A 26,829-nucleotide genomic window follows, 5' to 3' on the forward strand; every position below is an offset into this window, starting at 1 on the left:
TACCGGGGCCGACCGTGCGGAGCGGGGCGGAGCGGGGCGGAGGCGGTGGCGGGGGGGGGGGCACATGCGCCGTGCGCGCACTGCGGAGCGGCGCGGAGAAGCGCGGAGAAGCGCGGAGCGGGGACGGCGGCGGCCGCAGCCCTGCACAACCCCGGGGGGCCGCCGCCGAGAGAGAGAGAGAGACCCCCCCCGGCCAAAGCCGCCGTCCCGTTCCGCTCCCCCCCCCCCAAAAAACCGGCGGAGGTGAGCGGGGGAGGGATGCGGGAATGACGCGGTACGGGGAAAGGGGGGGGGTGTCTTCCCGCCCCCCCCCCCAAAATGCAAGCTCACTCTTGGGGGGGGGGATCACACACCATCGCGGGGGGGCGGGGAGGTGCTTTGCAGCCTTTTTATTGGGGTCCCCCATATGGGGGGGGGCATCCTTGCAGGGAGGGGAGCCCCCACCGCTCTGCATCCTTGCATGGAGGGGGGGGGGTCCTGCATGGAGGGGGGGTCCTCCACCGCTTTGCTTCCCTGCACTGGGGGGGGTCCGGGCTGCTTTGCACCCCTGTATTGCAGGGGTGTCCCCTATAGCTTTGCATCCGTGCATGGGGGGGGGGGGGGGGGGGGGAGTCCGTGTCGCTTTGCATCCTTGGGGGGGGGGGGGTCCTCCTCACTTTGCACCTATTCATGGGGGGTGTGGGGGGGGGTCCTCCACCGTTTTACACCTTTGCGTGGAAGGGAGGGAGTCAGGCTGCTTTGCACCTTTTCATGGGGGGTGGGGGGTCCCCAAAGCACTTTGCACATTTGCATCGCCATGCTCTGGGCCTCTGCATCCTTGCATGGGGGGCGGGCGGGGGGCGTTCTGGTAAGGTGGAATCCTAGCAGCTTTACAACCTTGCAAGGGAGGGGGGGTCAGGCCCCTTTGCATGGCAGGGGGGGATGCTGTCACTTTGCATTCCTGCATGGAGAGGGGGGTACCTGGCTGCTTTGCACCCTTGCGTTGAGGGGGGCGGGTGGGAGCATCACTTTACATCCTTGCATCTTGGGGAGGGAGGATCCACCACTGCTTTTCGTTTTTACATCATTGTGGACGATAAGCTGGGGCCGCGGTCGCCTGTGCAGGGAGAGGCACCTATAGCCAGCATAGGGCAGGGCTCATCACCCCCTGGCTGGGGAATGGGGGGGCAAGGGGGGGGGCTGCAGCCTGGTGTGAGGCTGGGGAAGCGGAGGGGACAGGGCCGAGCAGGGCAGGAGCCCGGTGGCACCTGCCACGCATGGCCCCCCCACCCAGCCCAGGGCCCTCCCTGGGGTTTGGAGCCCCCCCCCAGTAACCCCCCAGCCCAGGGCACCCCACAAGCAGGCTGCAGGCAGGCACCCCCCCACCAAGGGTGCAGAGCCTGGGCCTCCATGCTCGGTGATTCAGCTACTTGCAGGGAGCTTTAATTTTATCGCTTAAAACTCGAGTTCTTGCTGCCTCGTGGTGGTGTCAGCGTGATAAAATACCTATGGATTAAGATGCTTTTTAGCGTAGTTTGTGGCTGCTTTGTCTGCGGCTGCCTGGCATACAGCAGCCAGCTGCCGGATACGCTGCCGGACACGAGCCGGAGGAGGGGAGCGCAGGACCTGGATGGATGGGCAGATTGGCAATGGCAGAATTAATAATTCATCTTCAAAACTTCAGTGTGCCAAGGCACACCCCTCATTTGCTGCATCTCATTGCCATCTCATTGCCTCAGGTTGCTGGTTTTCATTTTTTTGATGGCATTTCTGTATCTCAGTAGCATCCGCTATAGTGGTGATTAGGGGAGGCTGAAGACAGCATCAGTCCGGCAAAACTTCATCTGGCAGCTAGAAGGTTAATGTGCACCGTGCTGTTCTGTCGCAAACGCAGAGCACGCTAAGGGCTCTTACACATAACGCCTGTGATGCAACTTAGACCCCAAATGTCCGCTCCTTTCCCAAGGAGCTGAAGCCCACAGAGAAAACTCGAGATGAAGCATATTTTGCTTTGAGCTGTCATCTCCCTTGGCCCAGTTCTGAACCAAAGATGCTCATCCTCCATTTTATGGTGGATGACAAATCAGCTGCGGGTGCCAAGATCTTGACAAGTTACGAACAACAGCCCTCACGCCAAAAGTGTTAAAATAAAAAAAAAAAAAAAAGGCAAGAACGTTTTTTGCAGAGCTGCTCATCCAAAAAGCCACCCTCCGAGCTGCACCCCAGGGACGAAAGCCGCAGCGTTTTGCACGTCTCGGTGAGCGGAGGGCATGCAACCAGCTCCCAGGCGGGAGCTGCCCTCGCTCCCCCAGATCCCACCGGGATTTTTGCAGGGCTGCATGTACAGCACCGGCAGGCGAAGAAGCGCTGGCAGCCTGGGAAGGGACCACCCGGGGAACATGGCACAGCCCCGGCAGGGAACCGCATTTGAGCTGGCTGGGACCGCTCTGTGGCTGGAGATGCTGGTCCTGCGGCTGTTCCCAAAGGCAGCGAGCGCCGGGTTTCCAGAAAGACCCTTGCTGCTCACCGAGGGTTTCCCGGGTTTATCAAAGCGCCTTCTATATTGGGGGAGAATAAGGCTGGTTTGTTCAGCAGCGTCCTGCTCACACAAACCACCAGCGAGCGAGAGAGATCCTTCTGTTAATGAGCTGAGCACAAAAGGGAAAAAATGTCATTGAAGATTTTCCTTTGGTGATAAAGAGTCATTAAAAACAACACATGATTCCCGGGCCAGCGGGGATCTTTTCCAGCCAAAACAGAGCCTGGATCTGTGCTGCTGTTCCCACCGCCCCATCCCGACTCCTCTGAAGATCAAGGCAGGCATCTCCGCTCCGAGGCAGTCCTAGCACAGGAGCCACGCACGGAGCAGCGTCATTTCATTCATGCCTGGGTTTCACCCCTTTCTCCCTTTGGCATTAGAGTATCAGGGCGTTGTGTTTGCATGGATTTAGTTTGTATCCGAAGCAGTAATAAAGCCAAAAGATGGTGGTGGGTCTGTCCCGGGGCTGGCAGCAGCTTCTATGGGATGGGAAGGACCCGACGAAGTGGCCTTCAGCTCCCTGACCAGCGCTAGGGGACACCGAGGGCTCCCCATTTCTGAGAAATCAAACAACAGAACCAAACCCCACATCAACTAAAACCCAAGGAAAACAACTGCCTGAAAACCCGCTTGCCCATTTGGTGTTTGCTAGTTGTATACCTGTAAAGAAACATTTAGATAACAAACATTAAGGAGCCTGTTAGGACGAGCTTTTTATACTAACCCCAAGGTAGCGAGGCGGTTGCATTTATGGCATCCTCCTAAGCAGGCTGTTTGGTGAAGGTTGGTGTTGCAGAGCCCAGCCTTCAGAGGCGTTTGAGATTTAGAGGCAATTTAGTCAAGTGCTGTTCCTAGAGCTGAAACATTTTGCAGTAGAGGGGGGGGGGGGGGGGAGAAAAAAAAATACTGTGGCATTTACTAATAAAACTCTTTAGGAATATTTTTAGCTGTGATTTAGCGTTATGTTGCACTTTGCTGCGAAGTGTTCGTTCGCTGAAGCCTCCTGGCAGTTGTTAGCCGTGGTAGAGCTGCCTTTGGCTGAGTTAGCAGAGGAGGAGAGCTGCAGATGGACCGGAGGAGAGGTGCGGGCAGCACTCCCAGCCGGAGCGGGAGATGTGCCTTCCCGGTGGGGCACAGGTCACCGATTCAGCCCCAACCCAGGGAGGGATGCAGCTCTGCCCCAGGGCCAGCCCGGCGTCCAGATCCCTCCTCCCTTTGGCCGGAGGGCCTGACCCTTTCCCTGCAGTTGCAGCTCAGCTTCAATCCGTTCTTGGCTGACAGCAAATATTCCTCCGTGCCACCCAGGATCAGGGCTGAGACCTCTCAACTCATTTCACATGTGCTGTGGGAATAGCGAGTCCACAGCCCTGGCTTCCAGCCTCCCCCGAGCCGATAGCCTGCAGATGGGGGACCAGAAGCAGCATCCCACGTCCTGGGGGTTTTCAGTCCCCGAGGCATTTTGCCACCCGATGCTTCGCCATGAGATGTGCTAACCCTTCTCGCTCGGGATGGGGCTGGGGTGCTTTCCGTGGCCCCAGATCATTTGTAAAGCCAGACTCCTTCTGGATGCAGAGGTCTCAAGGAGGGGGCAGGCAGTGGCATTGCTTCTCCTGTGCCCATCAGCCTCAGTGCAATCATGAGAGTTTACTCTCACTGAAGATCTGCCCTCTGGTTTATTTTAAGCAAGGGGAATGCTTGAGATCCAGCCGGTTTTAATATATTTAATTAACCTTTGGACAATAGCTCTGGAGTGATTATCAGCTTCACACAAAGCAATGACATTTGTCATGCTGGTAGTGTTCACAGTCATTTGGGCTAGCAACAAATTAAAAAGTGGTTGCAGATGTATTTCGCAAATTAGAGCAACGAGTCCTTGCGGTGCAGATCACGCTCCATTTTGTGTGAAGTAAATCAGCAGATCTGGTCCAGCTCTAGCAAGCAGGTTTCTCCGCATTGCAAAGAGCCACCTGCACAGTTTTTGCTGGTTGATTTTTTTCTGAGACACCAAAGCTTCAGCCCCTACAAGCCATAGACTCTGCTCTCCCTCCCGAGGCTGTTCATGGCCCACATCAGCCAGACATCTGAGGTTAAGAAGTTTAGGGCCACCTGAGCCAGAGGTTGCCCCTCAACCCTTAGGTAGCTGCCGGTGGCCATCTGTCCTCTGCAGATTTGTCCTGGTGCTCCTTGAACTCTCCGATTTCCAGCATGCTCTGTGGCAGAGCTCCACAAATCAACAGCTCAAAAGCCTGCTGCTTTTGCAGCTACCACTTATTTCTGTCCGCTCAGAAATATTGCACACCCCAGGGATCCTTCCCAGCCCTCTCCTGTACCAGATCTGTCCTGCCAAACTCTACAGGACAAGCTCCTTCAGGCACGTACAAGCCCAGCTGAGTGTCACCTCCACCTCTTGTCCTTTTCCTGACTCCAGAATCAGGTTTTTTTCCGCTCCTTTCAATATTTGAGGACTGCCTTGTGTCTCCTTCTCCCTCTGCCCCCACAGCCCATCCCCACCTCGCCATTCCCAGGGTGCCTGCACCGAAACACAGGTTGCTGTCCTGAACAGGCATTGCGAGATCTGGCACTTCTTATTCTTTCGATATTCATTGGTAAACTTTTTTGTCTTTTGCTCAAGGATAATAGATTTTCAATATACCACTTTGGTTTTTCGCAGTACTCTGGCTCCTGGCATCCGCCCAAAGCTTTTGCTCCCTTGCAAAAGCCTCCGGTTCCTGGCAGCGTCTGGTCCTCGGGGCTCAGCAGGGCCCTGGGGAACCCAGTTTGGGTAAGAGCTTTGATTGCAAGAACCGAGCAAACGGACTGTCCCCAAGGCTTGGCCCAGAACTGAGCTTAGCTGCAGGGGCTGACCCAAACTCCCAGTCTTTAGGTGTTTGGCGTGGCTGTGCTCACTGCACACTTACCCACGTTCTCCCCAAATCCAAGCTCAGGGTTTGTCTTGGCCGTCTGACACCCGGTGAATTAGGTTTCCTTGGCTGCCTTGTACAGGCTCGGCTGCTGCTTCACACGCCATCCAGCCGGTTGGGTGCCGTGCTTCAATACCGTCACGCAAGGTATTGAAGACACCTCGATGGCTGATTTGTTTTTGCAAGCTGGTGGGGTGCAACATGGACATCCTTCCCAGCCCAGCTCTGCTCACCTCTGCCATGGCTCCATCCCAGTCCGGGTTTCTTCTGCAGGGAGCACCCAGCCATAGAAAATGAACCCCAAAATTGCCTTCTCTCCCACCTTGGCTGGGTGAAGGAGAGTGGCAGCAGAGGGACTTCTTCCTCTCCTCTCTCATGCAATATGAAGCAAGGCACTGGGGCTGAGACTGCAGGTATCCGGCACTTGCCAAACCAAACATTTTTCTTGGGATTAGCCAGCACCTGAGAAATATGTTGTCACCCAGCCTGTCCCTCCTTGCAGGGCCATCCAGAGCATGCATGATCCTTCAGGCCACTTTGGAACCTGCTGCAGGAATCCAGCTTGGCTTTGCAAGTCACAGCTCGATGCCCTGCCCAGTGGGAGAGGGCGAGTGGGTTTGGGGGTGCAGTGGAGGAGGTGAGGAGAGAGTTATGTACATGAAAAGCTATTGCAAAGAATATAAGGAGCAACGGCTGGACACAAAACTCCATTTTTCCGACCCTCTTATGAAACAAGAGCTGCTTTTCTGCCCCCGACAGACCTCAAGGACTTAAGCTGCCAGATGTGATGGCTGCCAAGATGAAGGATGACATCTGGAAGGAGCCAGCTGTAGGCATCACCTGTGAGCCAGCAGCTGCAAAGCACATTGCCAGTCTGGTCTGCAGGGACCAGGGGCTGGCAGTCGTGGTCTGGGACAGCGCTTATTCTCCAGCCCTCCTGCGCTCTTCTCCTGCATGGTCTGGGAAAGCAGGGGCTGCTCTTCAGTAGCACCAGCAGCTCTGGGATTTGGGATGCTGCGGTCAATTTGCTGATTGCTCCTTGGGGGAAATCAGCTTCTTAGGGTAGAAGATAAAGCTTGTTTCTGGTCTCATCACCTCCCCTGCCTGGGCATCTCAGCCGATCTTTGCTCAGGCAGCAGCGAGCTGGACACGGTTCCTTTCCGAGCTCCTTCGCTTGGTTTGGAAAGCAGGTGGGAGGCTGCATCTCTGCAAGCTGATGCCCAGCTTGGGTAGGATACAGCAGGCATCGGGGTGGATTCGTGGCCGTGGGGAACACCAACACCAAGGCTCGTCGCAGGCTGGAGAGGGCTGCGAGGCAGCCCGCAGTCCCATGCGCTGGCTGCTCTGAGCCGCCCTCCGCCAGACAGAGCAACGGTGGGGAACTGGGCTGAGCAGCCCGATGCATCTCCCAGAGCACAGGCAGCTCAGGGGGGTCCGTGCCGCTGCCCCGGTGGGGTGTCGAGGAGCTTTGACAGATGCGTTATGGAAACTGCAAAGTGCTAACTGGAAAAGCAGCTACGTGCCGTGGAGACGTGGGTGCTTTCCAGTTACCATCAGCAGCAGTGAGTCTCTCCTTGGCCTGTCACCGCTGCCTTTGGCCTGCGACGCTTCCAATACAGCAAGAGTTAGAGTTATCGACTCTTTCAGCAGCTGGGGAGAGCAGGCGAGTGATGGAGGAGCCCCCGCAGCGTGCTTGTACTGTGGCAGCAGCTCCCGGGAAGCCCCCGGCCAGTCCCACTCCTCCTGCCTTCCACCTCCAGGAAATTCCTGCTGAGTTTGTGGCTCCCATTTTCTTCCTCCTGCAGCCCGACGCCAGCATTATCCCACCGAGGGCTCCTTGCTTCCACTCAGGAGACAACAAAACCTCATGGGTTTTAGTCCATGTAAGCCATACCAGGATCTGGCTGAATTTCCCGGGCCCAGCAGAGGAGATGCTCACCCTACAACAACACCCTGTAGAAGTGCAGAGAAATGGGAAGGCTCAGGTCATTGCAAGAAGTTTGGCTGGTTGAGGTTGTACCTCTGAGTCCTGCACCAATGGAGCGGCCAGCACCTAAAGAAACTGGGGCCACCGCGTGAGAAAGAAGCGAACCTTGCTGAGGGTGGTTGGAAAAGCCCATATAACCACCTAAACCTGAGCGGAGCTTTGAAGATGAAGCATCATCGGGGCTTGTACCGTTATCCCAAAGCAGCTGAAGGGTGGGATCGGAGGGGCCACGCTGAGCCGGGCAGGGCAGCGCTGCCGACCGCGGCTGGGGTCTCCCCACAGCCTCGGAGCCATCGGCTGCGTGTCCTAATGCACTCTCAGCTGGAGAGGAAAGAAAGAGCCGAAGCCTCAAGGGCTGGCACATCACCTGAGCCGCAGTTGGAGGGGAGGGCAGGAGCAGGGCAGGAGGGGAAGAGCTCATCCCCACCTACAAGCAGCCGTCACCGGTGACGAGAGACACGCGTATCCCAAGGGAGGGCTTTAGGAACTCCTTTTCACGCCCTCCGTGCCAGAGCAGGCATTTCACAACAGAGCCCAGCCCAGGGCTGCCTGAGCAGGGTCGAACACCTTCCACCAAACCTGGAGCAGCCCAGCAAGGTGGAGAACCCTTCCAGATGCCCGACCTGAGCACGGACACCATGGCCGGCCATCCCACCTGCCCTGGATCAAGTCTCCCCCCCCCCCGGGCAGCGCTGATGTAGCCCCCCAGCTGCTCCCGCCCAGGCTGTGCTCTTGCGGCACAAGGACAAGGTCACCGCAGCGCGCGTTAAGCGAGCGCTGCGAGCGAGGCATTGCCCCGGCTTCGCCGCCTCTGCCCTTGCCGGGGTGCAGCGGGGCCGGCGGCCGCAGGGGGAAGGCGAGCGGGAGCCCGGGGTGACCCCAGCGTAGGGGCTCGCCATCACGCCCGCCCAGGGCCAGCGAACTGCAGGCAGAGCAGGCAGCGGGGTCTGCTGGCAGCCCCAGATGCACCCAGAATCGAGCGACCGCGAGGCAGAAGCCAAAGCGGACAGGGACAAAGACAAGGCTGCGACGCAGGTCCAAAGCCCGCCCTGAAGATCGTGCCAAACCCAGGACTTGCCCCCGGTGCCAGCATCCACCCAAGGGACCTACCTGGGGCAGGAGATGCTCGCAGGGGTGAGGTCCAGCAGGACGTGGCCAGGAGCATCCTTCAAGGCAGGACTAGTACCCCCAGCTGAGCTTAAATAACCTCCTGGGCCCGTGGGTGGGCTGTAGGTCCCAGGTGAAGCTGCTTAGGGCCGTCAAGGGCTGGTAGTGCCCATGAGAAGATGGCAATTTGGCCCCGCAGCTGCCCAGATGTGGCTTTACTGGTGGCACGGCAATGCCCAGCTGGGCTGTACTGGGGGTGCCACAGCAGTCGCTGCCGAGCCTGGTGCACGCTGTGTGTTGGCAATGGCCCACGGTGCTGAGCGCTGAGGTGGGGTCCGGTATGGCGATACATATGGAAGAAATAATGAATTGCTCTTGGCCTAACTCTGTCCATGTTAGGGCTTCTCCCTCGTGCACCAGGGAGTCACCTCCGTGCCCGGCAGATCCCCGCTCCTGCCCTTTCCTGAAGGTCTGAGGACCTGCCACCAAAATCACCCCCTCAAAGGCTTGGAAATTACCCAAAATATCAGCACGAGCAGCAGCAGCACTGGGCATCACTGAGCATCCCTTTGCTGGGGCTCAGGCCAAGCTGCCAGCACTCAGGATTTGTGCGCAGCCTCTTGGCAGGTGTGAGCAAGATGTGCCTGCGAGGGCAGAAATTAAGTTGGTGTCGCGCCTAGCCCATCCCCGCCCAAAGTGGTTTGGTCTCCTGAGATGGGACAGGCCTTGAGATGGCGGGTTTTAGGTCAGAAGTTGGGTTTTCAACCCAGAAGTCCGAGGTTTGGTGCTGCTGGTGCACGAGGGATGCGGTTACAGCAGGTTGAGATGGCACTTGTCGCGGGAGGGGATGGCAGGGCTCTCTAATCCCTGCGTTCCTGTTAGCAGCCATTAATCAGGGAGGTTAAAAAGCAGCTTCTCCCGTGGCTCGGCCAAAGTTGCCTGTCCCAGCTACCCTAGCCTAAAAATGTGTGCCTAACTCCTCCTTGGTTTCTTCTGCTGCAAGCTCTGAGTCTTGTTAGGGCTTTTGGGGGGCAGATTAAAGGGATCTTTCTTCTCCAGGGACGCTCTCCCATGGCATGGTCTCAAATGCTGTTATCAGACCACATACCCACCTTCTGCCCCTCTTCAAGTCTGTCCCTGCTGGGAAGAGTTTCAGACCTCAAATCCTTTTTTTTCTTCATTCCCCTCTGGGGTCCCCACGGGGGATGGAGGAGCGGGTGGCCGTGATTCCTCCCTGGCCCCCTGCATGGGGACAAAGAGCCCTGGGTGCCGGTGGCCGTGTCCCAGGCGGATGCTGAGAATGGCTCTTTGTTCCCTGTTTCTAATTGCTGGGCCGAAGCAGCTTGTTAACCGCTCTGCCCCGTGCTCTCCCATCCCTGCAGCCGCTGCTTGGGGGGAAACCCCCCGTGGGGGCATGCCGGGGCTCAGCCTCTGAGTGCGCATTTCAGGGTGACACATAAAACCAGCTCAAAGCGAGCTTGGGGTGAAGCTGCCGGTGTTACTCATCTCTTTATGCAGCCCGGGGAGGGTTCAGGGGGTGCCCAGAAAGGGGGGTTGTACGTGGCCAGAGCAGACATCCATCAGCAGACATCCAGACGCTCCCCGGCAAACTCCGTCACAGTTTTCTCAGCTGAAAAACAGCCAGCTGGCAGAAACCTCTAAGGCTTTTTGGGAGCCAGGGACAGTACCAGCCCCGCCATCCATGTTCAGTGACTTTGGGAAGCGCCGGAGGACACGCAATGTGCTCTGAGCCCAAAACATCGCACAACCCTAAGGAGGGTTCAGGGCTGGGGTCCTTCCCACGGCACCCCGACTGCCCCGGGGCAGAGCGGAGCCCAGCCATTCACCCCGTACGTAAAGATCTAGGAGCACAATCAGCCCTTTGGGAAGCTCGATATGAATGATTTAGAAACAATTTTTGGGCTCTTTCATGGAGGGAGCTTGAATTTGCATTTGAAAACTGCGGAGGAGCTGGCGGGGGGACGGGAGCACTGGCCGGGTGCTATCAATGGGAAACTGTTCTGTCTAACGCTCCTGGGGCCAAAAAATGTGAACTCTGCAGATTTCTGGCTCCGTTCATGGTCAGAATTGCTGGCTCTGTTGTCGGTGCCCGGCTGCTTCGCTCCCAGCTATTAATGGCTCTGCTCGGAAACTAGTTTTCCTTTGCTGCCAAAGCCGACGGGGGTTTTGTGAAAGATGGGGTGGATGGGGGTTGCCCAGGATGTGAAACAGGGGGATTCAGCTCGCTGTATTTGGGAGCTGGGAAGGCTGTTCATGCTCTCCGGTCCTTATCAGCCCGGGATCCAATTCACAGCAATTTCAATGCTAAAGTCATCAGTTTGCCTTTGCATTGGGAGTGGAGCTGAGGCCCAATGCACTCGTGTCACGTAAGACCCCCTTGTGCAAAGCCTGTGGAGTCACCGCCTGCTTTGTGCCTGCCCGTGTCCCAGTCCCAGGCTGCAGCGCCCCAGGAGACACCACCGTGGTTAATAAATGCTCCTTTTTCTTCTCCTTTCTCAGCCTGTTTCACACCACTCACCCTTCGCGTCAGCGGGGTAACCTGCCCCCAGCGCTCCCCCCTCCACCCCGCCGTGCCCGTCCTTCGTCCTTCCCCGCCAGCTCCCACGGGTGCTCTCGCTGGAGATGAGGCCGTTGGGTGCGAGCATCTCCCTACGTCTCCTTGAGCCCCGTGGAAAACGAACCATCCCCAGTTCAGGTGCAGACGGTGGCAGAGCGGGGGGCACGCAGGGATGCTGGGGGGGCCACGCAGGGATGCTGCGGAGAGTAGGGGCGAGCTGGCTGCGGCAGCTTGCCTCGGCATAGTGCATGCACAAATAAAACCCCAGAGAGCTTTGCACTGAGCTGGAAATAATGGCATTACAAGCGCTTGCTCGCTTCTGGCTGCTGTTTGGGTTGGATGAGGCTCTTCGGGGTCGGCTGAAGGGCTGCAGCACGTGGGGGTTTGCTCCTGGTTTGAGCGCAGCTCCGGGAAGGTAAGTGGGAAAGGCTCCCTGGGCACTTGTCAGCGGAGCACAAGATAGGGACAGGGCCCTCGTGGTCCTCACCTCCATCCTGGCATCCCCATACTTGCTGGCATCCAGAGGTTTGCACCCTCAGAGCATCCCCTGCGTGGAAAAGCCCTGGTGCCGCCGTGCGGGCTGCATCCTCCGTATCCCGGTGTGGGAGGGACAAGTCCCCTAGGCAGGGAGCAGAGGGAATGGGGAGAAAAAGTAGGTAACTGGCAAAAGCTGTGTATTTTCTTTTTTTTCTTTCTTTCTCCTTTGCCCAGGAGAGGCGTGAGGGCTCGCCGGCAGCATGCCGCTGGTGAAGAGGAATATCGAGCCCCGGCATCTATGCCGGGGGGCTCTTCCTGAGGGGGTGACGAGTGAGCTGGAATGTGTCACCAACAGCACGTTGGCTGCCATCATCAAGCAGCTGGGCAGCCTCAGTAAGTCACGGCGCAGTGACCCCAGCGTGGGATGGGGACGGGGTGGTGGGATGCTGGCGGGACGCCGCGGTCGCTCGCTCCGGTTCCAGTGACAGAGAAACGGGGGCTACGTGAGAGCCGTGCAGGCTGCAGCCACCCCTAATTTCATGGGAATTATCCAGCTAATAAAAAAGGGAGGGTGCTCATGGCCAAGCCCAAAGTGGGGACTTGGTGGCAGCTTTAAGATCCGTTTTCCTCCCATAGCTGGTCTGTGCAGTGGGGGACGGAAAGCCTTTGCGAGCCCCTTACTTCTCAACTTGGCCAGAAATAGGAAGGTCAGACGAAGATTAAAAAAACCCAACCTATTCTTTTTAATCTTGGAGTTTATGTGAAAGAGAGGTCTATATAAAAGGTCTAAATCCTCAGCTGTCTTCCTGCCCTGGGACTGCTTTCAGCAGAAAAGGGGAGGATGAGAGCATTAATAGGGGCAACCTATTTCACTGCTGAATATCAACTTAAAATAGAGAGAAGCACAGGCTCTTCAGGGCTCCTCCTCTTTTTCCCCCTCCAGAACTAGATTCTTCCCTAAAATAGTCCCAGAAAAATAAACCTTGTATTTAGGGAGCTGCTGGAAGCACGGCAGCCCGTGTGAGCAGCACCCATGGGTGCTCAGGCCATGGCTACCTTGTCCAGGAGAAAAGGAATCAAATACAAATGGCCGAGCCGGGTGACAGGCTGAGCAGATATCAAAAGCACCTTGATCTCAGGAGCTGTTTGGAGGAAACCCCAAGGAGCTGGGGTGCTTGTGCTGGGATGGGTGCTGGGCTACGATGGGTGCTGTAGCCTGCCAGGTGCCCCGCTCAGCCCTGTGATAATAATAGCCCTAATAAAGCGCTATCGTAGCAATGCACTGAGTGCTGCAGGAAAATAACTGCTAAAGAGAAACAAATTGCAGCTTCTCCCTGCTGTAGCACTCTCCCCGCTCCCCTGCTTTCGGTTTCCAAGCTTCAGGGCTGGGTTTCCACAGGTCATGTTGTGTGATGGTAGTTTTTTGGCTGCCTCTGTCCTGGTAGATCCGAAAGCTTTCTTGGGGCACGGACCACGATGGCTCATCGCCTCCTGCGGGTACCACTGTCGCTGAAAAGGATGCTCGTGCGCAGAGGAGGGGGCAGGAGAAAGCTGGGTCGTTTGTGCCCCCCATCTCTCCATGCAGCACTTTGCCAGGTCTAGGAGAGGATGAGGCTCAACTCCCAAAATACCAAGGCTGGGGAGAGAGCCCCACGGAGCTGGCGGGGAGGCGTGGGGTCGAGGGGACGGTCTGGGAGAGGGCTGCCACCCTTGCCATGACAGGCGCGCCTTGCCCTCTGCCAGGCAGGCACGCGGAGGACATCTTCGGCGAGCTGTTCAACGAAGCCAACAGCTTCTACATGCGGATGAACTCGTTGCAGGAGAGGGTCGACCTGCTGGTCATCAAGGTGACGCAGCTGGACTCCACTGTGGAGGAAGGTGAGGGGCTGGGGCTGTTTTGGGGTGACGGCCAGGCACGAGTGGGTGGGAGATGTGTGCTCAGGGCCGGACCACCCCCTGCGCCCGGTTCGGGGGGCTGAGCTCACCCCTGCATCCCATCTTCTTCCCGTGCCCCCAGTTTCGCTGCAGGACATCAACATGCGGAAAGCCTTCAAGAGCTCCACGGTGCAGAACCAGCAGGTCGTGTCTCGCAACTCCATCCCCAACCCGGTGATGGAGATGTACCAGCGCTGCGACAAGCCCCCGCCGCTCAACATCCTCACGCCCTACAGGTAGGGCGGCTGGTGCATCGCTCCTTGGGGGGACCGAGGGGGTCCTGGAGGGTCCTGGGGGGCCCTTTCCAGGAGAGGCATCGGGGGTGCACCCCATTTGCTGCTTAGTGGGGGCTGAGAGGCTGATTTCTCCAGTTGCTGTGCCACCATCCTCATTGTGTAGGGTGCTTGGGATGAGTGACCCCACGCAGTGGTACAGCAGGTAGTGACCGCTGTGTTGGACACGTTCGTGGTGGGGCAACAGCTTATGGCCATGATCGTACCGAGCCACCCTGTGCAGGGGAAGGGGGGGTCTTCTCCTGTGGCTGATAACCCCTTCTCCTCCCTCCCCACTCCCCCAGAGATGACAAAAAGGACGGCCTCAAGTTCTACACCGACCCCTCCTACTTCTTCAACTTATGGAAAGAGAAAATGTTGCAGGCGACAGAAGATAAGAGAAAGGAGAAGCGCAGGCAGAAGGTAACGGGCAGGCGGGGGACACCGGGTGCTCCCCCCCCCACATTGCGGTGGGTGCATCTCGCAGGGCTGGGTGATGCTCCCTGGGTACCGCTCACGGTCCAGAGGAGCCGGGCTGGAGATGGAGCCGCAGCTTGTGTGTGCCCCCAGGAGCAGCGGCTGGTGGAGGATTCCACCCGGGAGGTGAAGAAAGTGAGGAAAGCCCGCAACCGGCGCCTGGAGTGGAACATGATGGCGTATGATAAAGAGTTCCGACCCGATAACAGGTTCTCACCATCCCCCTATCACATGGCATCATCGGAAGGATCACTGTCCCCAGATAATAGGCAGGTTTTACCTACTACGCGTTTAGCTCACTGGCTCTCCTTTGCTTTTCTCTTCTTCTCCATCTTTGGGGGGATGTGCTGCCCAGAGTAGGGTTGGGGTGATAAGCCGTAAATCCATGGTAGCTTCATGGACAGCTCGTGCCCCCGGGGTCGCATCCTGGACCTCAGCAGCAGCCTTGGTGTTGGGATACAGTCGGAGCACTTTCCATTTAGCAGCTAAGGGAAGAGACCGGCTCAGCTCTGTTGGCTTCCACCTTCCCGCCACTATCTCTCCGCTTTCTTGTACATCTATATTTCTGTGGCCATTTTTTGTTTTGTTGTCTCAACCCCAAAATACCCCCAAACCCGTGTCCCCCTGCCCCCCCGGCCCAGCCATCCCCCCTCCCAGGAGTACGACCGTTGGGTTTTCCTGTGCCGTAGATCTTACGCGTCGGACGCGGCCGACCACTCGTACCCGGCGAGCCCCAACCACCCCGCACAGCTGCTGGCCCCGGCGTCCCACCTGGCCCCGGCGGAGCACAAGGAGGGGGTGCTGGCAGCCGCCCCCCCCCCAGGAGCATGTCTACCGCCCGGCGCCGGCAGCGGGCAGCCGGCAGAACAGCCTCAACCGCCTCCAGCAGCCCCACGCGCCGCAGCCGCCCGAGGCCATCCTCAACGGGCCAAGACCTCACTTAGTCAAGGATTACGGGTAGGGCTTCAGCCTGCCTCTCCTCTCCTGCTGGAGGGATGCCCGGGGGAAGGGGGGCTTGGTGGGGCTCTGACCCCCCCATTTCTGGGCTGATGGAGCGGGGAGAGCCGCCGTGGTCCGAAACTGCCGGTGAGACACGAGGACAAATCAGTCAGCAGCACTTTTGGGGTAACCTCATCCCAGCTAAGGGGACAAGGTGGCTGGAGGGGACCGTTTTCCCCTGGGCTGTTGGCTGCCTTCCCACCACCGCGTGCCCCATAGCCCATCTCACCGGCAGAGCCCCCCCACCTCCGTGACCGTGGGACAGAGCTTACGCAGGGGACCAGAGCAAACCAAGGCACAGCTGAGCCAGTCGGGTGCCCGGGATGGGTGCTGGGTGCCCGGGATGGGTGCTGGGTGCTGGGTGCTGTCGTTTCTCATGCCGCTGACGTGACTTTGCCCTCCCATTGCAGCCCGCAGCCGGTGCCGATGGCAGAGTACTTCGTGCCACCCGCCCCGCCGCCCCCGCCGCCCGTCATCCCCTCCGCGCAGACCGCCTTCGACAGCCCCATTTCGGCTCCCCCCGCGCTGGCCCCCGGCTCGGCCGCCCCCCCCCTCCTACGCGCCCTCACCGCCCCCCGCGCCCCCCGGCCCCTACTCCGCTTCCCCACCTCAGGCCGGCCCCATGGGACCCCCGGTGGCACCCCCACCGCCACCGCCGGGACCCCCCGCGGTCGCCGCCTCGCCGGCACACTCGGCATCGCCGCCGGCCCCCGCTGTGGAGCCTCGGAAGCCGCAGATCCCGCTGATGCCCATGAGCGATGCCCGGAGCGACCTGCTGGCAGCCATCCGCAGGGGTGAGCGGCGGGGTTGGCGGCAGCGGGAAGGAAGGGGGGGGGGACGGGTCCCCAGCGCTGCCACCACGGTGGCAAAATACCTCTTGGCGTAGAGTTGGGTGGCATGGGCTTCGTTGAGTGCAAGATGAGCCGCGGGTGGCCAGGTGATGCGTGAAGGCGGTGGCAGCCGGGTGGGAACTGGGGAGGGAAAGAAATGCAATGGGAGGGAGATGGGGGAAACCCGTTGCCGGGGGTGGGATGGAGCCCCGCGGGGGTGACTGGCAGCTCTTGTGCTCGTGGCCTCCTTGCAGGCTGTAGCAGACAACGTGCCTGAAGGTCTCTCGCATTTCCCCTCCTGCAAATCTTCAGATAGAATGGCAGATTTAACCTTTGAGAAGGTTCAACCTCTTCAGGTTGAATGGAAGCAGAGGAGGAGATTTATTCTATTATATAGCTTTATAATTGCATGCATCTCATTATTATCTCATATAGCTTTATATTTGTGTGCATCCTCCTGCAAGGGGGCTGCAGCCACCCCGTTTCAGCCAATACATTTAACTGGGGGCATGCTGCGCATTGGGTGCACCCATGGGTGCTGGACACGTTGCCCCTAAAACCTTCCCCCCTTTCCTACCGCAGGAATCCAACTCCGGAAAGTCCAGGAGCAGTGGGAACAAGAGGCCAAAAAAGAGCCCGTGGGCAATGACGTGGCGACGATCCTGTCCCGCCGGATCGCGGTGGAGTACAGCGAGTCCGACGACGACTCCGAGCTGGACGATAACGAGTGGTCGGACTGAGGGGCCCCGGGGCTGGGCTGGCGCGGAGCTCCCCGGCTCCGTACCAGGTGTGTATAGGCGCCTTCCCCAGCGTCGATGCCAACAAGCGCGGGCGGCCCCGCTCGTTCAGGAGCTTTGCTTTTACACTATGTCAAAAACCCTTTGGGCAGCAGCAGCACTGGTAGGATACACCTCGGAGGCAGTGAGACCAGAAATTAGCAGCACCTTCACGTTTAATGACTTCAAAAATGCTCTGGAGGCAGGTTAATAGGATTACTCCAGATTTACACCTGGAGCGAGACCAGAGACTGGCCCTGAGCGTGCTTTGCTGGAGAAGGGAAACCCAGAGGCTGTAGCGCTTTTTCACCTAAATGTTAAACACGTTAACGAAAAGCTCCTGGAGAAGCAGCCTGTTTGCACAGCTGGTGCCACGGCGGGCGCGCAGGGGCGGCCGGGCACCGGGTTTGGGGATGCTCTGCTGCCTGCATTCGTAGAATCAGGCAGCTCCAAAGGCTGCCTGTGGGCAGGAGCCTCCTTCCCCATAGAGCGATGCACCACGTTTTACGGCAGTCGCGTAGGGATGGTCACCGTCGTGCTGGTGCTCCCTGGAGAAGACCGAGGCGCTGGTGACCTGAGCCCGTTTCCATCCTTAGGACCAGTTTTTCTGGGAGAAAAGGGTGAAGGCAAGGCTTGTGAAGCTGGCAGGGAGGCACAGCGCTTGTCTAGGCTTTGAAAGGTGCAATGTGTGCTGTCCTCAGGGGGGAAAGGGGCTGCTGGCAAGGGAGCAGAGGTGTCCAGGGAGCTTCCCCAAGCCCAACTCCCCCTGGCCTTAGCACCACACCATTTCAGTGTTATTTGAAAGAAAAAATTAATTAGACAAACTGCTGCTTTTAAGTAAACTCTCAACTTGCACTTTGCAGCCCCACAAACTGCGCCCGTAAAATTGAGATCAACTCAGACCCAGGCACTAATTTCCCCCTGGCCTGATCCTGCCCTGTCCCTTACCTTACCCCACAGGCAGGCACTGACGAGGGAGCCTGGAGAGCTGGGCCCCCGCCACAGTGCTCATAATACCAGTTTGCTCATCAAAATAGAGCGTGATTCATCAAAGGCTTTTGATGCAGCTACGAAGGAGGCACGGGAGGGCAGAGCACAGGGGTGGGGAATACTGAAAATATCACAGTCAGGAGTAAAAGCCTGCAGAGAGCTGGGAGAGGTTCCCCACCAGCAGAAAATGAGCCAGGACCAGCCATGGACTTGCCCGACATGGTGTTGCAAAGTTGTCCCTTGTGTTCCCATGTACTGCGAGTCCCTGGATGGGGGAAGACTGAGTCCCCACATTGCATCTCTTCTGGGGAGAAGCTGGGCTCTGAGCCCACGTCCCCGGCTCTCCCGGTAGCCATGTAGGTGATGGCTACAAAAGTAGTATTTTGACTATCTAGAAGCGACCAGACCTGTAAAGGAGGTGGGAGGATATGGCTGGGAGCAAAAGGCTCGAAGGCTGATCCTTAAATTCACCCTGAGAAATGCTAGTGTTGAACGATGCCCCAAGCCTCTGCTCCTTTTCCCCCTGGTGAGAAACCCTTTGTGGTGAGATGCGATGAACCCCCTGCCCAGCTGCTGAGAAATATCCCCCGGAGCCCTCCCGTCTCTTGACTGACACAAAATGGTCTCTTGTCCCTTGGACATGACACCTCCTGCATCTCCACATCTGGGCTGCGAGCTGTGGTGTTGAGTGGGGGGCTTGAACAGAGGAGCAGCATGGATGTGGGAGAGGGCAAGTGTGGGTGGGGAAGGGTTTGATGGGGGTGCCCTGCCATGGGCCACATCCCTCGGTTTGGCTCCCCTTTCCTTAGGGAAAGCTCCCCTTAACTTCAGCAGGGCTGATTGTCAGAGCAGGAATTGCCAATAAAATCCTCAGATTTAACCCCAGAATTCCCCATCTCGGCAGCGCTGATGCCGTTTAACCCGCTCAGGCACTCGTCTTGCTCTGCCTGTCAAGGGACAGCCTCTCCCAACGCGAGGAAGACCCAGCAGTATGGGATTAGCCGTATGGATCAATCCCAGTTCCCACGTGAGCCTGCTGGGAAGCTGGCAGGGAGGCTCCGTGCCTCCCGTTTCACCGAACTCCTGCTGCAGGCAGGCAGGGCAGGGCAGAGCAGGCAGGGCAAGCAAGAAGCAGCGGAGCAATAGGACACATGGAATAGCTCATCCGCAACCCCTGAGGAAACAGGGTTGACCAAAGGAGGCAGGGAGACATGGTGTACTGCAGGTGACCAGGAAATTCCTGATGCTTGGTGCTCACCGAGAGCTCTCCTTTCCGATGCGGACCCTCTGAGATGCAGAGAACCGGCTGCAAAACCTTTTGGCCAAAGCCTGGCATCTCCGCCCAGGCAGAGAGCCCTTGCGACACCCGCGACGGGCATTCCTTGGCAAGGCAGCTGGCGTTTGGGCTAGAGCAAGTTCAGAAGAAAGTCTTGTAAAAATTCAGAGCAACATTTAAGCAGTCACCTGGGTAGAATTTATTGTGGAGTGTTATTAATATAGATGCGATCACAATACTGTTTGTATGTGAAGAGAAATGGCGTTTATCTGGATAATTTAGAAAGAGTAATAAGCCTTTGTGAGAAAGAGAGGGCTGTCGGAGCTGCTGTTACCTGTTACGGTGGTTGAAGGGCTGCAGAGTCGGCTGCGGGGGCCCAGCTGGGGCTCGGGCAGAGCCAAGGAGTCCCACCAGCACGTGGTGGCAGGGAAGGGGCTCTGGGACATGTGGGGCTGGCTCGTCCCTCGGGTCTGTGACTGTCCCAATTCTGCAAAGCTGACCTGATCCTGCTGGGAACTGGAGAGGAGCAGAGTGCCGCTAGAAGACTGGGTCCCTTCTTTTCGTGCACTAGTTGCTTAGTGCGTATCACGTGAAACTGTGGTAATTCCGGTAGGGCACCATTGGTGTGTGGCAGGTCAGGACTGTCCCTGTAGCCTCCCACTTCCCTGTCACCTCGCAGCAACTTTGCTATGCTTGGGGTTGGCAGCAGTCAGTCAACCCGTGCTACTATCAGGATCGATGCCTTTGCATGGCAAAGCGCTCGACAATCACACAACTCAAGCCTTGCCTGCCCTGTGGACAAGCCACATCTGCAGAGCAGATGCACAGCTGGGAGCCTCAGGGGTGCGGGTAGCAAGGCTCACCCCCATTTCCTCGCACCTTTACGTTCTTACACCACTCTCTCCCCTTCGGCCATCCTAGCACATCCTCACTCTTTATATTCTGCTTAAGGAAATTCCCAGCCCCTGATAACACAAGCCCATTTCACACACTCAGCTCCAACGCAAGTCGGCAGGACCATAACCTCCCAGCATTGCCCATTGCTCAAAGACATCACGATCCAGCTCTTCCAGGGATCTCAACTGCCTCAGCTCCACTGAAGCTGTCTCAATACCAGGGATGGGGCTGATCCACAGGTAGCGTCTCCCCAGTGAGATGTCTACACCGGAGCTCATTGCTCAGGTTTCTCGTGTAGCTGGTGGAGGAGTAACCTGTATAGTCAGTGCGGGCTGTAGACACCCATTTCTGGTCTGACCATGGCACACCTTGCTCTTCCTAACTCTCTCCAGGCAGTGCCACGAGGCAGGCAAGCCCATGGTGGCACCGAGAGCCCCAATCTCATGATACAGCCATTCCTGCAAGGCCAGCTCTGCTGGCAGGCCAACATCCTCAGTGCCTTTGCTTGAGGGACTCAGCCACATTTGAGGACGACCATCTTTATTTTAGGTGCATTCATCTCTTTTTTACCCAGGTGACCTATGAAATCCAACACAAGTGACACTAACTCCTTGGTTGGTCTGGGCTGGGTTAGCTCTGCTGGAATTGGTTGTGCCATACTAATTAACACTGGCTGTCTGACCCATATGCTGCGTACTCAATATTTTGTACATATGTGCCAATTTCCATATACTCTTCCAAAAGTAGGCCAGTTACACAACCTGAAATGCTCAAATCCTCATGTGGGCCGATATAAAAGTGAATATTTAAATATTTTATCTAGCTTGGCAACCATTAAAAATACAATCCAGGTCACAGATGATTGAATTTCTCCTCTCTCAAGTGTACCAGAAGTGGGCTGAGGAGATTCTCCTGTACGTTAAGGTATCGTGCTCCATGTTAAAATATAGCAGTGGCATTTCATTGCCAACAGATAATCACAGAGTGCCAAACATTTAACGAGCCCAACCAATCTCCTGAGAGATCCTCTTTCTATTTTATCTGCTTTCTCCTACTTGCCAGTTTACGGGCATAGATTAAAAATAATAAATAAGACTGCCAACAGGGGGAAGTATATCCTGCATGTGTACAAATGAATTGGGCCAGAGTCAGTGGAAGAGTAAATAAGCCAGCTTGGTTCTGCTTAGAGATATTAATGGAAGGCTATAGTTCTTGAGGTCCATCAGGAACCTCTTAGGACACCTCTGATTCATCCGAAAAGGGACATTATGGGGACCATGGTGCCCATGGTACACCAGTCATTGCCTGTGAGGGCTACATCAGGCGCGAAGTCTGGTCTCGCTTAAGTTTCATGAAAGTTGGTGGAAGTCTGGCAGCGTTCATGTTCCAGTGTTGCACCCTCAAGTGTCTCCTTGATTTTGAGTGAACTTTGGAGCTGGCTGTTGACACTGGTGGCTCTTAGAGGATCAGTGTCCTGAAGGAAGAAGGGGTTGGGTAGTTTCTAACTTTCCACCCTGGGCAGAGACCTAGGGAGGAGCAAGCATCACATCCTACAAGACCTCCTGCTTTTGCAGCTATTTTATCCCAGGAAGGTTTTATTCTGGTGACAAACATAAGGCTGAACGCAGCTTCTCCAGAGCGCTCCCTTCATGTAAGAGCCCTCAAATTTCCTCCCACCAATTTTTCCATCTCTATCTCCCTTTCAAGACACCCAACAGCCTGAACAGAAGCTTTGCAGACTCCCCTGGGAACAGAGCCTGAATTAACACCTCAGCTTGAACGATAAATGGAAGTTTCACTTGGAGGGAGGCAGGTCGTAGCACTGGAGGTAGTATTTTGGAGGGTGCTTTCCGGAGGTGCGTGGCTGGCAGGAGCACCATGCCATTTCCTTGTGGGTGGACCATGGAGGGCCATGAGAAGTGCTCCCCATTGTGGGATGCTGGCAAGGGGAGCATAGGCTGTTCCTTTCACCACAATTCCTATTTTCCTGTAGTAGTAGTAGTAGTTGTTGTTGTTATTTAGGGTAAGGATTTTTCGGGTGGCATGTCACTTTACAGATAAAAAATAAAAGTAAGGGCAAGGACTCTGTCCTGAGGAGTTTACAGTTTACAGCAAAGACCATATAACCTGCACTGCACTTTAGAAGACTCAAATGCTCACTCACCCATGAATTTACCCTCAACTGGGCAGCAGCACCTTGAGGACTGTTGTCCCTTCCTTCGGTGACCCCACGACCAGCACCACGACCGCATCCCCCCCGCTGATGCCAGCGGTGGGGCTCTCCTGCCACTCCGCTATCCCCACGCAGAAGTGCCTGAGCAAAGTACGGGAGTGCCAGGACATGCTGGTTTTGTCTCCGAATAGGTCGCCATGCCCTTGGGTGGGCCTTTCCCAGTCTCCAGACAGCTGTGCTCCTCTGGGATGACCACACGTGTGATAAGAAACATGCCCAGGTGCACTGTTGCGGCTACCTGCCGACAGTTAGAGCTGCCCATGCAATTCATGTGATGGCCTCTAAGCTCATAGAAATTGTCCTCCCTGAGGCACTTACACCCAAGCCTAGACTTTGAAGTATTTCAATCTTTGAGAGTCAAAGGCTGGGGGTGTTTTTTTGTGAATCTGATCTTCCTTTAACAAACCCCAGGTTGTCGAGGATCACTCCCTCAAGCTCCACTTTCTCCAGGTGAGAATTGTGCCTGCATTTTTCTAGGGGCGGGAAGGAAAAAACCACAGTCAAGAACTTCAGTGAGGGGTTTGCCCCAAAGCCTTCAATACCGTGCCCACAGGCAGGGTGGGAGGAGGACACTACGACGTTCCCAAAGGAGAACGCTATCCTGGTGTTGTCACTAGTGCTCTTGCTGCAGGAAATCCCCAGGCAAGACCTGGATGGGGCATGCTTGTCCTCGGTGTCCCCTGAAGGCAATGTTGATGTGACATTATCAATACTAATGTCTGTCTTACATTGGTACAGGGCCCTGAGGCCACAGACATCTCCATGGCACTATATGACGGTAGATCACCGATGCTTCGCCCTCCCATGGGCATCTCTCCTAATAGAGATCTTCCCCCAGGTGTCACCTTCCAGAGCAGCAGCCAGAGGTCCCTCTGTAGTCTTTTGCTTTTAGGAGGCTTAAATCTGCCGTTGCCTATTGTGTCTGGGGGCTTGTGAACCCAAGTGTGTGTGAAGCGAGCCTTTCCCTGCACACCTCTCCCACAGCAGCAATGCCAGGGGACTGGGTTGGCCCTGGGGGACTTTCAGCCCAATAGTAGTTCTAGCACTCAGCTGTGTAGAAAGTATTAAGAATGCAGAGAGGAGGAAACAAAATAGAAAGAAAATAGCCTGGCATTTTAGGTTGGTTATGCTCCCACCACTCCGAACAGGAAAAACCTCAGGTAGGTAAAACCCTGTGCAAAGCCACAAAGGGCAGCGAGGAGAATAAACCTGTTCTCCGTGCATGTGTTGGACTAAAGCACAAGGCACGGGATTGAGTTGTGGCAGAAAGGAGTTGAATCAGATCTCAGGGAAAGCTTTCTCAAAGTAAGGATGGAGAAACCCTGAAACAGGTCACAGAGGCTCTACCATGAGAAGGCTTTGAGAAGCAGGGAGGCAAACATCAGAGGAGCACTGTCTGTGACCCTGTGTTGGGCCAGGGGATGGTGGAGGTTCTCACTGGGCATCTCTTCAAACCTGGCATGTTTGTAGTTCTGCCTCATCCCCTCCTTCAGGCTTGCAGCACCACTACTTGTGGATCCACCCTGGCAGGTTACAGCCCCGAAGCATTGCCCATCAGCCAGGGCAGCCTGCTTGTGTTCTCCCTTATCTTTGTTGGCCCTTTTCTGATTTTGGCGTTGACCCTCAAATACAATAAAGATAAAACATACTGCAGAATAAAGACCTGAGAGGGAATGATGTGAACTAACTGCAGAAAACCAGGCTGCACAGCTGTTACTGCTGTATTTCAATAGTTAGAAGGCAGCAGCTCCAGCAACCTGCTCCTCCAGACCATTCATAGACCACAGACTGCAGCCTATAAACCATGCTGGTACATTAAGGTGAACAATTTAAAAGTTACCTTTTGACTTGGGGTAACTCAGTTGAGGAATCTAAAACCAAACAACACCCCCCACCCCAAATAAAACCCAAACAACTTACACATGATTTCCAGAAGGAAAACGTGTTCTGTCTCCTTCCCCTGGACCTTGAGGGAAAGTCAGACCCAGCATCATTTCCCAGCTAGCCACCAAAAAATTGAGCTATTATTACCATAACCACTTTCAAAAACCAGCATTTAAGAACAGAGCAAGCAGCACACCAGCCCACAGTACAACAAGGAGGTACTTTTGTCCCTGATGGCCCCACCCTAGCTCAAGTGTTTCAAATCCCATTGATTTTCACCTGTTACTGGTGCTTGTGGATGCCTGATGCTTCAGCTGGGAACACTCACTCCTTAGAAAGTCACTTCTTGCTATGAAAAAACCAAGCAACCATAAAAATCTTGCATTAGACATGAAGTAGGCTCTGAGCTCGATGTACGTTGAGGAGTTGTTGATATCCCGCTGGCAGCGGGCGCATCTTTGGCACAGTCCTGCCAGGTCTCCAAAAATCATACTGTTATGAGCATCAACCATCACCCTTACCAAAATTATTTTTATACTGGGATGTTTCAGGTCTACCCTTAGTTCTGGCCAGTTTTCCACAAATGGGGCCTCTCTTTGTGGTGCCTTTCATCTCAGATCAGAGCAGATTAGGAAAAAGAGAGAAAATACCCACCAGAAAGAAACCTTTTTCTCCGAAATGCATTTTAGGAGCATTTCGGGGCTGATGGCTCCTCATCTTAATAGACTTCCTTCATTTTGGGGGCTGCTTGACTTGCCCGGGGCAATCTGACACAGGATATCCCCGGCGTGAGTTTGGGTTGATGCTAAAGCGTCGCTGGTGCTTTCCTCCCCTCCGCTTTCGGCTGTGCCGTGTCACGCGCGGGGCTCGGCTTCGGTGTTCCCGTCGGGAGAGCAGTGAGGCCGCAGCAGCGGGGCAGCTCCTTACTGACACAAGTGCCTTTTCTGGAGGTCCCTGTTGTATCGCCGAGGAGCACGGGGGGGCTTCACGGGGAGGGTGGGCTCGTCGAGCTGGGGAAGGGCAGAACATTTCCAAGCATTTCTGATGCTCAGCCTGTCCTCACCTGGGTGGAAACCTGGACCTGCCCAGACCCCGAGGTATCCGCTGGGATTCCTCCTTCTTTACGCACGGGCTGTTACCCCCGCAGCTGCGCAGGGGGAGTTTTGGGAGCAGCTTTTACTCCGATCTTGGCCGACCCAAGGGAAACGTGCTCCGGCAACCGCACGTCTCCGGGTGCACGTGCAAACGTTGCACCTTTGGCAAGGGGACGGTCCCCGAGACGACACGGTGGGCATGCAGGGAGGGGACAAATCCTGTCACCGCTTCGCTGTGGGACATGCACACGCTGGTGGCTTTGCTCCAGGGTACGTGCATTGCTGCCACTGTGGGACAAGCATTCGGGCTGGAGACCCTTCCTCCTCCTCCTCCTCGTCCTGTCCCAGCCCGGGGCCGTCGGAGCAATGCCAGCTGCTGCGGCAGGACAGGAGCCATCTCGCTGCCAGGTTTCCATCGCCTTCGGAGCGAGTAGGAGCACAAGCACCTCCAGGTGAGGCCAGGCGCTGCAGGAGCATTATTTTGGGGGGCATTGAAGGCAGGAGAGGATCATCTCCTGTGCCCCGCACCCGGCAGCCTGGGGATCAAGGCTAGTCCAAGCTGGGCTGGGAGCACCTCAGACACCCCAAAAACCCTTCTGCACTACCCAAACTCAGCAGCTACAAGCTAGGGAGACCTCCCAGAGCACTGGGGCAACCGATCCTCCTAAAATAGAGCACCTGTGAGCGGCCAGCTTGAGCCGAGCATTTTAAAAGCAATTTTTTCCCCCTTTTGGCGCTGGCTGATCATACGTACAGCCTGGAGCCAGGGCTGGGGCTGGTCCTTATGGAGGTTGGCTCTGGCTCTGCAGGGGTAGCACAGCGGGGACAGAGAGGTGCCAGCCTGCTGGCACCTTGCGGTTGGCTTCCCAGAGTGCTCAAGGCTCATTCTTTTAATACCGGCAGAAGTATTACCTGTATTTCCTTCGACTTGCCGTTTGATAGAAGCAGCTGACAGGAGACAGGCGTCTCTCCCATGGGAGGGTCACCCATTACAGGCCATAACTTGATTTCCATTATTATATAGTTGACATTAAAAAAGGAGATGTTCACTGTCTAATGGGGTCTTTTAGCCATGTGCACTTAGTCAATAGATGAGTAGATGTTGCTGCTTGTATCTATCTACCGTACCCAGTTGCTACGTGTGAACAAGTGTATTTCTCCCCAGTGTTGTGGGTTCTGCCTGTCGTGACACGATGACGGAAAGGTAGGGACTACGTCGGTCGCAACACAAGCTTTCTTCTGTACAGTGTAGAGAGGAAACCTGGAACGATCTGAAGCACCGCTTGTAACTACATTTGTTCAAAAAATGTCATCTTAATCCCAAACTGTTGACACTTTATGCATGTGCTAATTAAAAAAAAAAAAAATAATAAAGATTTTAAGAGGTTAAAGTAGATTTGGGTTTGGCTTTTTGTCAGCTTGCCCTCACTGGCTGCCTTTGCTGTGAGTTATCAGCTCTGTGATACTCCCTTCTCTATTAGAGGCCAGGGCACAGAAGAAGCAGCAGAAAGCTGTGATCTCTCTATAACCCTTCTTTTGGAGAAACCAGTTCTCAAAGATCAATTCATTCGCATGGGT

At 56.0% G+C, this 26,829-nt stretch overlaps 1 protein-coding gene across 1 annotated transcript; it reads left to right on the forward strand.

The window, feature by feature from the left end:
* The first annotated feature begins 99 nt into the window (after positions 1 to 99).
* LOC115333637 (wiskott-Aldrich syndrome protein family member 3-like) lies at positions 100 to 26,642 on the forward strand. Its single transcript, XM_029996873.2, is given in 11 exon segments — positions 100 to 243; positions 11,823 to 11,981; positions 13,332 to 13,466; positions 13,606 to 13,759; positions 14,101 to 14,218; positions 14,366 to 14,541; positions 14,962 to 15,085; positions 15,087 to 15,229; positions 15,682 to 15,817; positions 15,819 to 16,065; positions 16,684 to 26,642. Coding segments are annotated over 10 exon segments (1,524 nt in total). The 5' UTR covers positions 100 to 243; positions 11,823 to 11,848; the 3' UTR covers positions 16,842 to 26,642.
* The last annotated feature ends 187 nt before the right edge of the window (positions 26,643 to 26,829 follow it).

This window comes from Aquila chrysaetos, chromosome 21, assembly GCF_900496995.4.
Source record: "Aquila chrysaetos chrysaetos chromosome 21, bAquChr1.4, whole genome shotgun sequence".
NCBI classification, from domain to species: Eukaryota; Metazoa; Chordata; class Aves; order Accipitriformes; family Accipitridae; genus Aquila; species Aquila chrysaetos.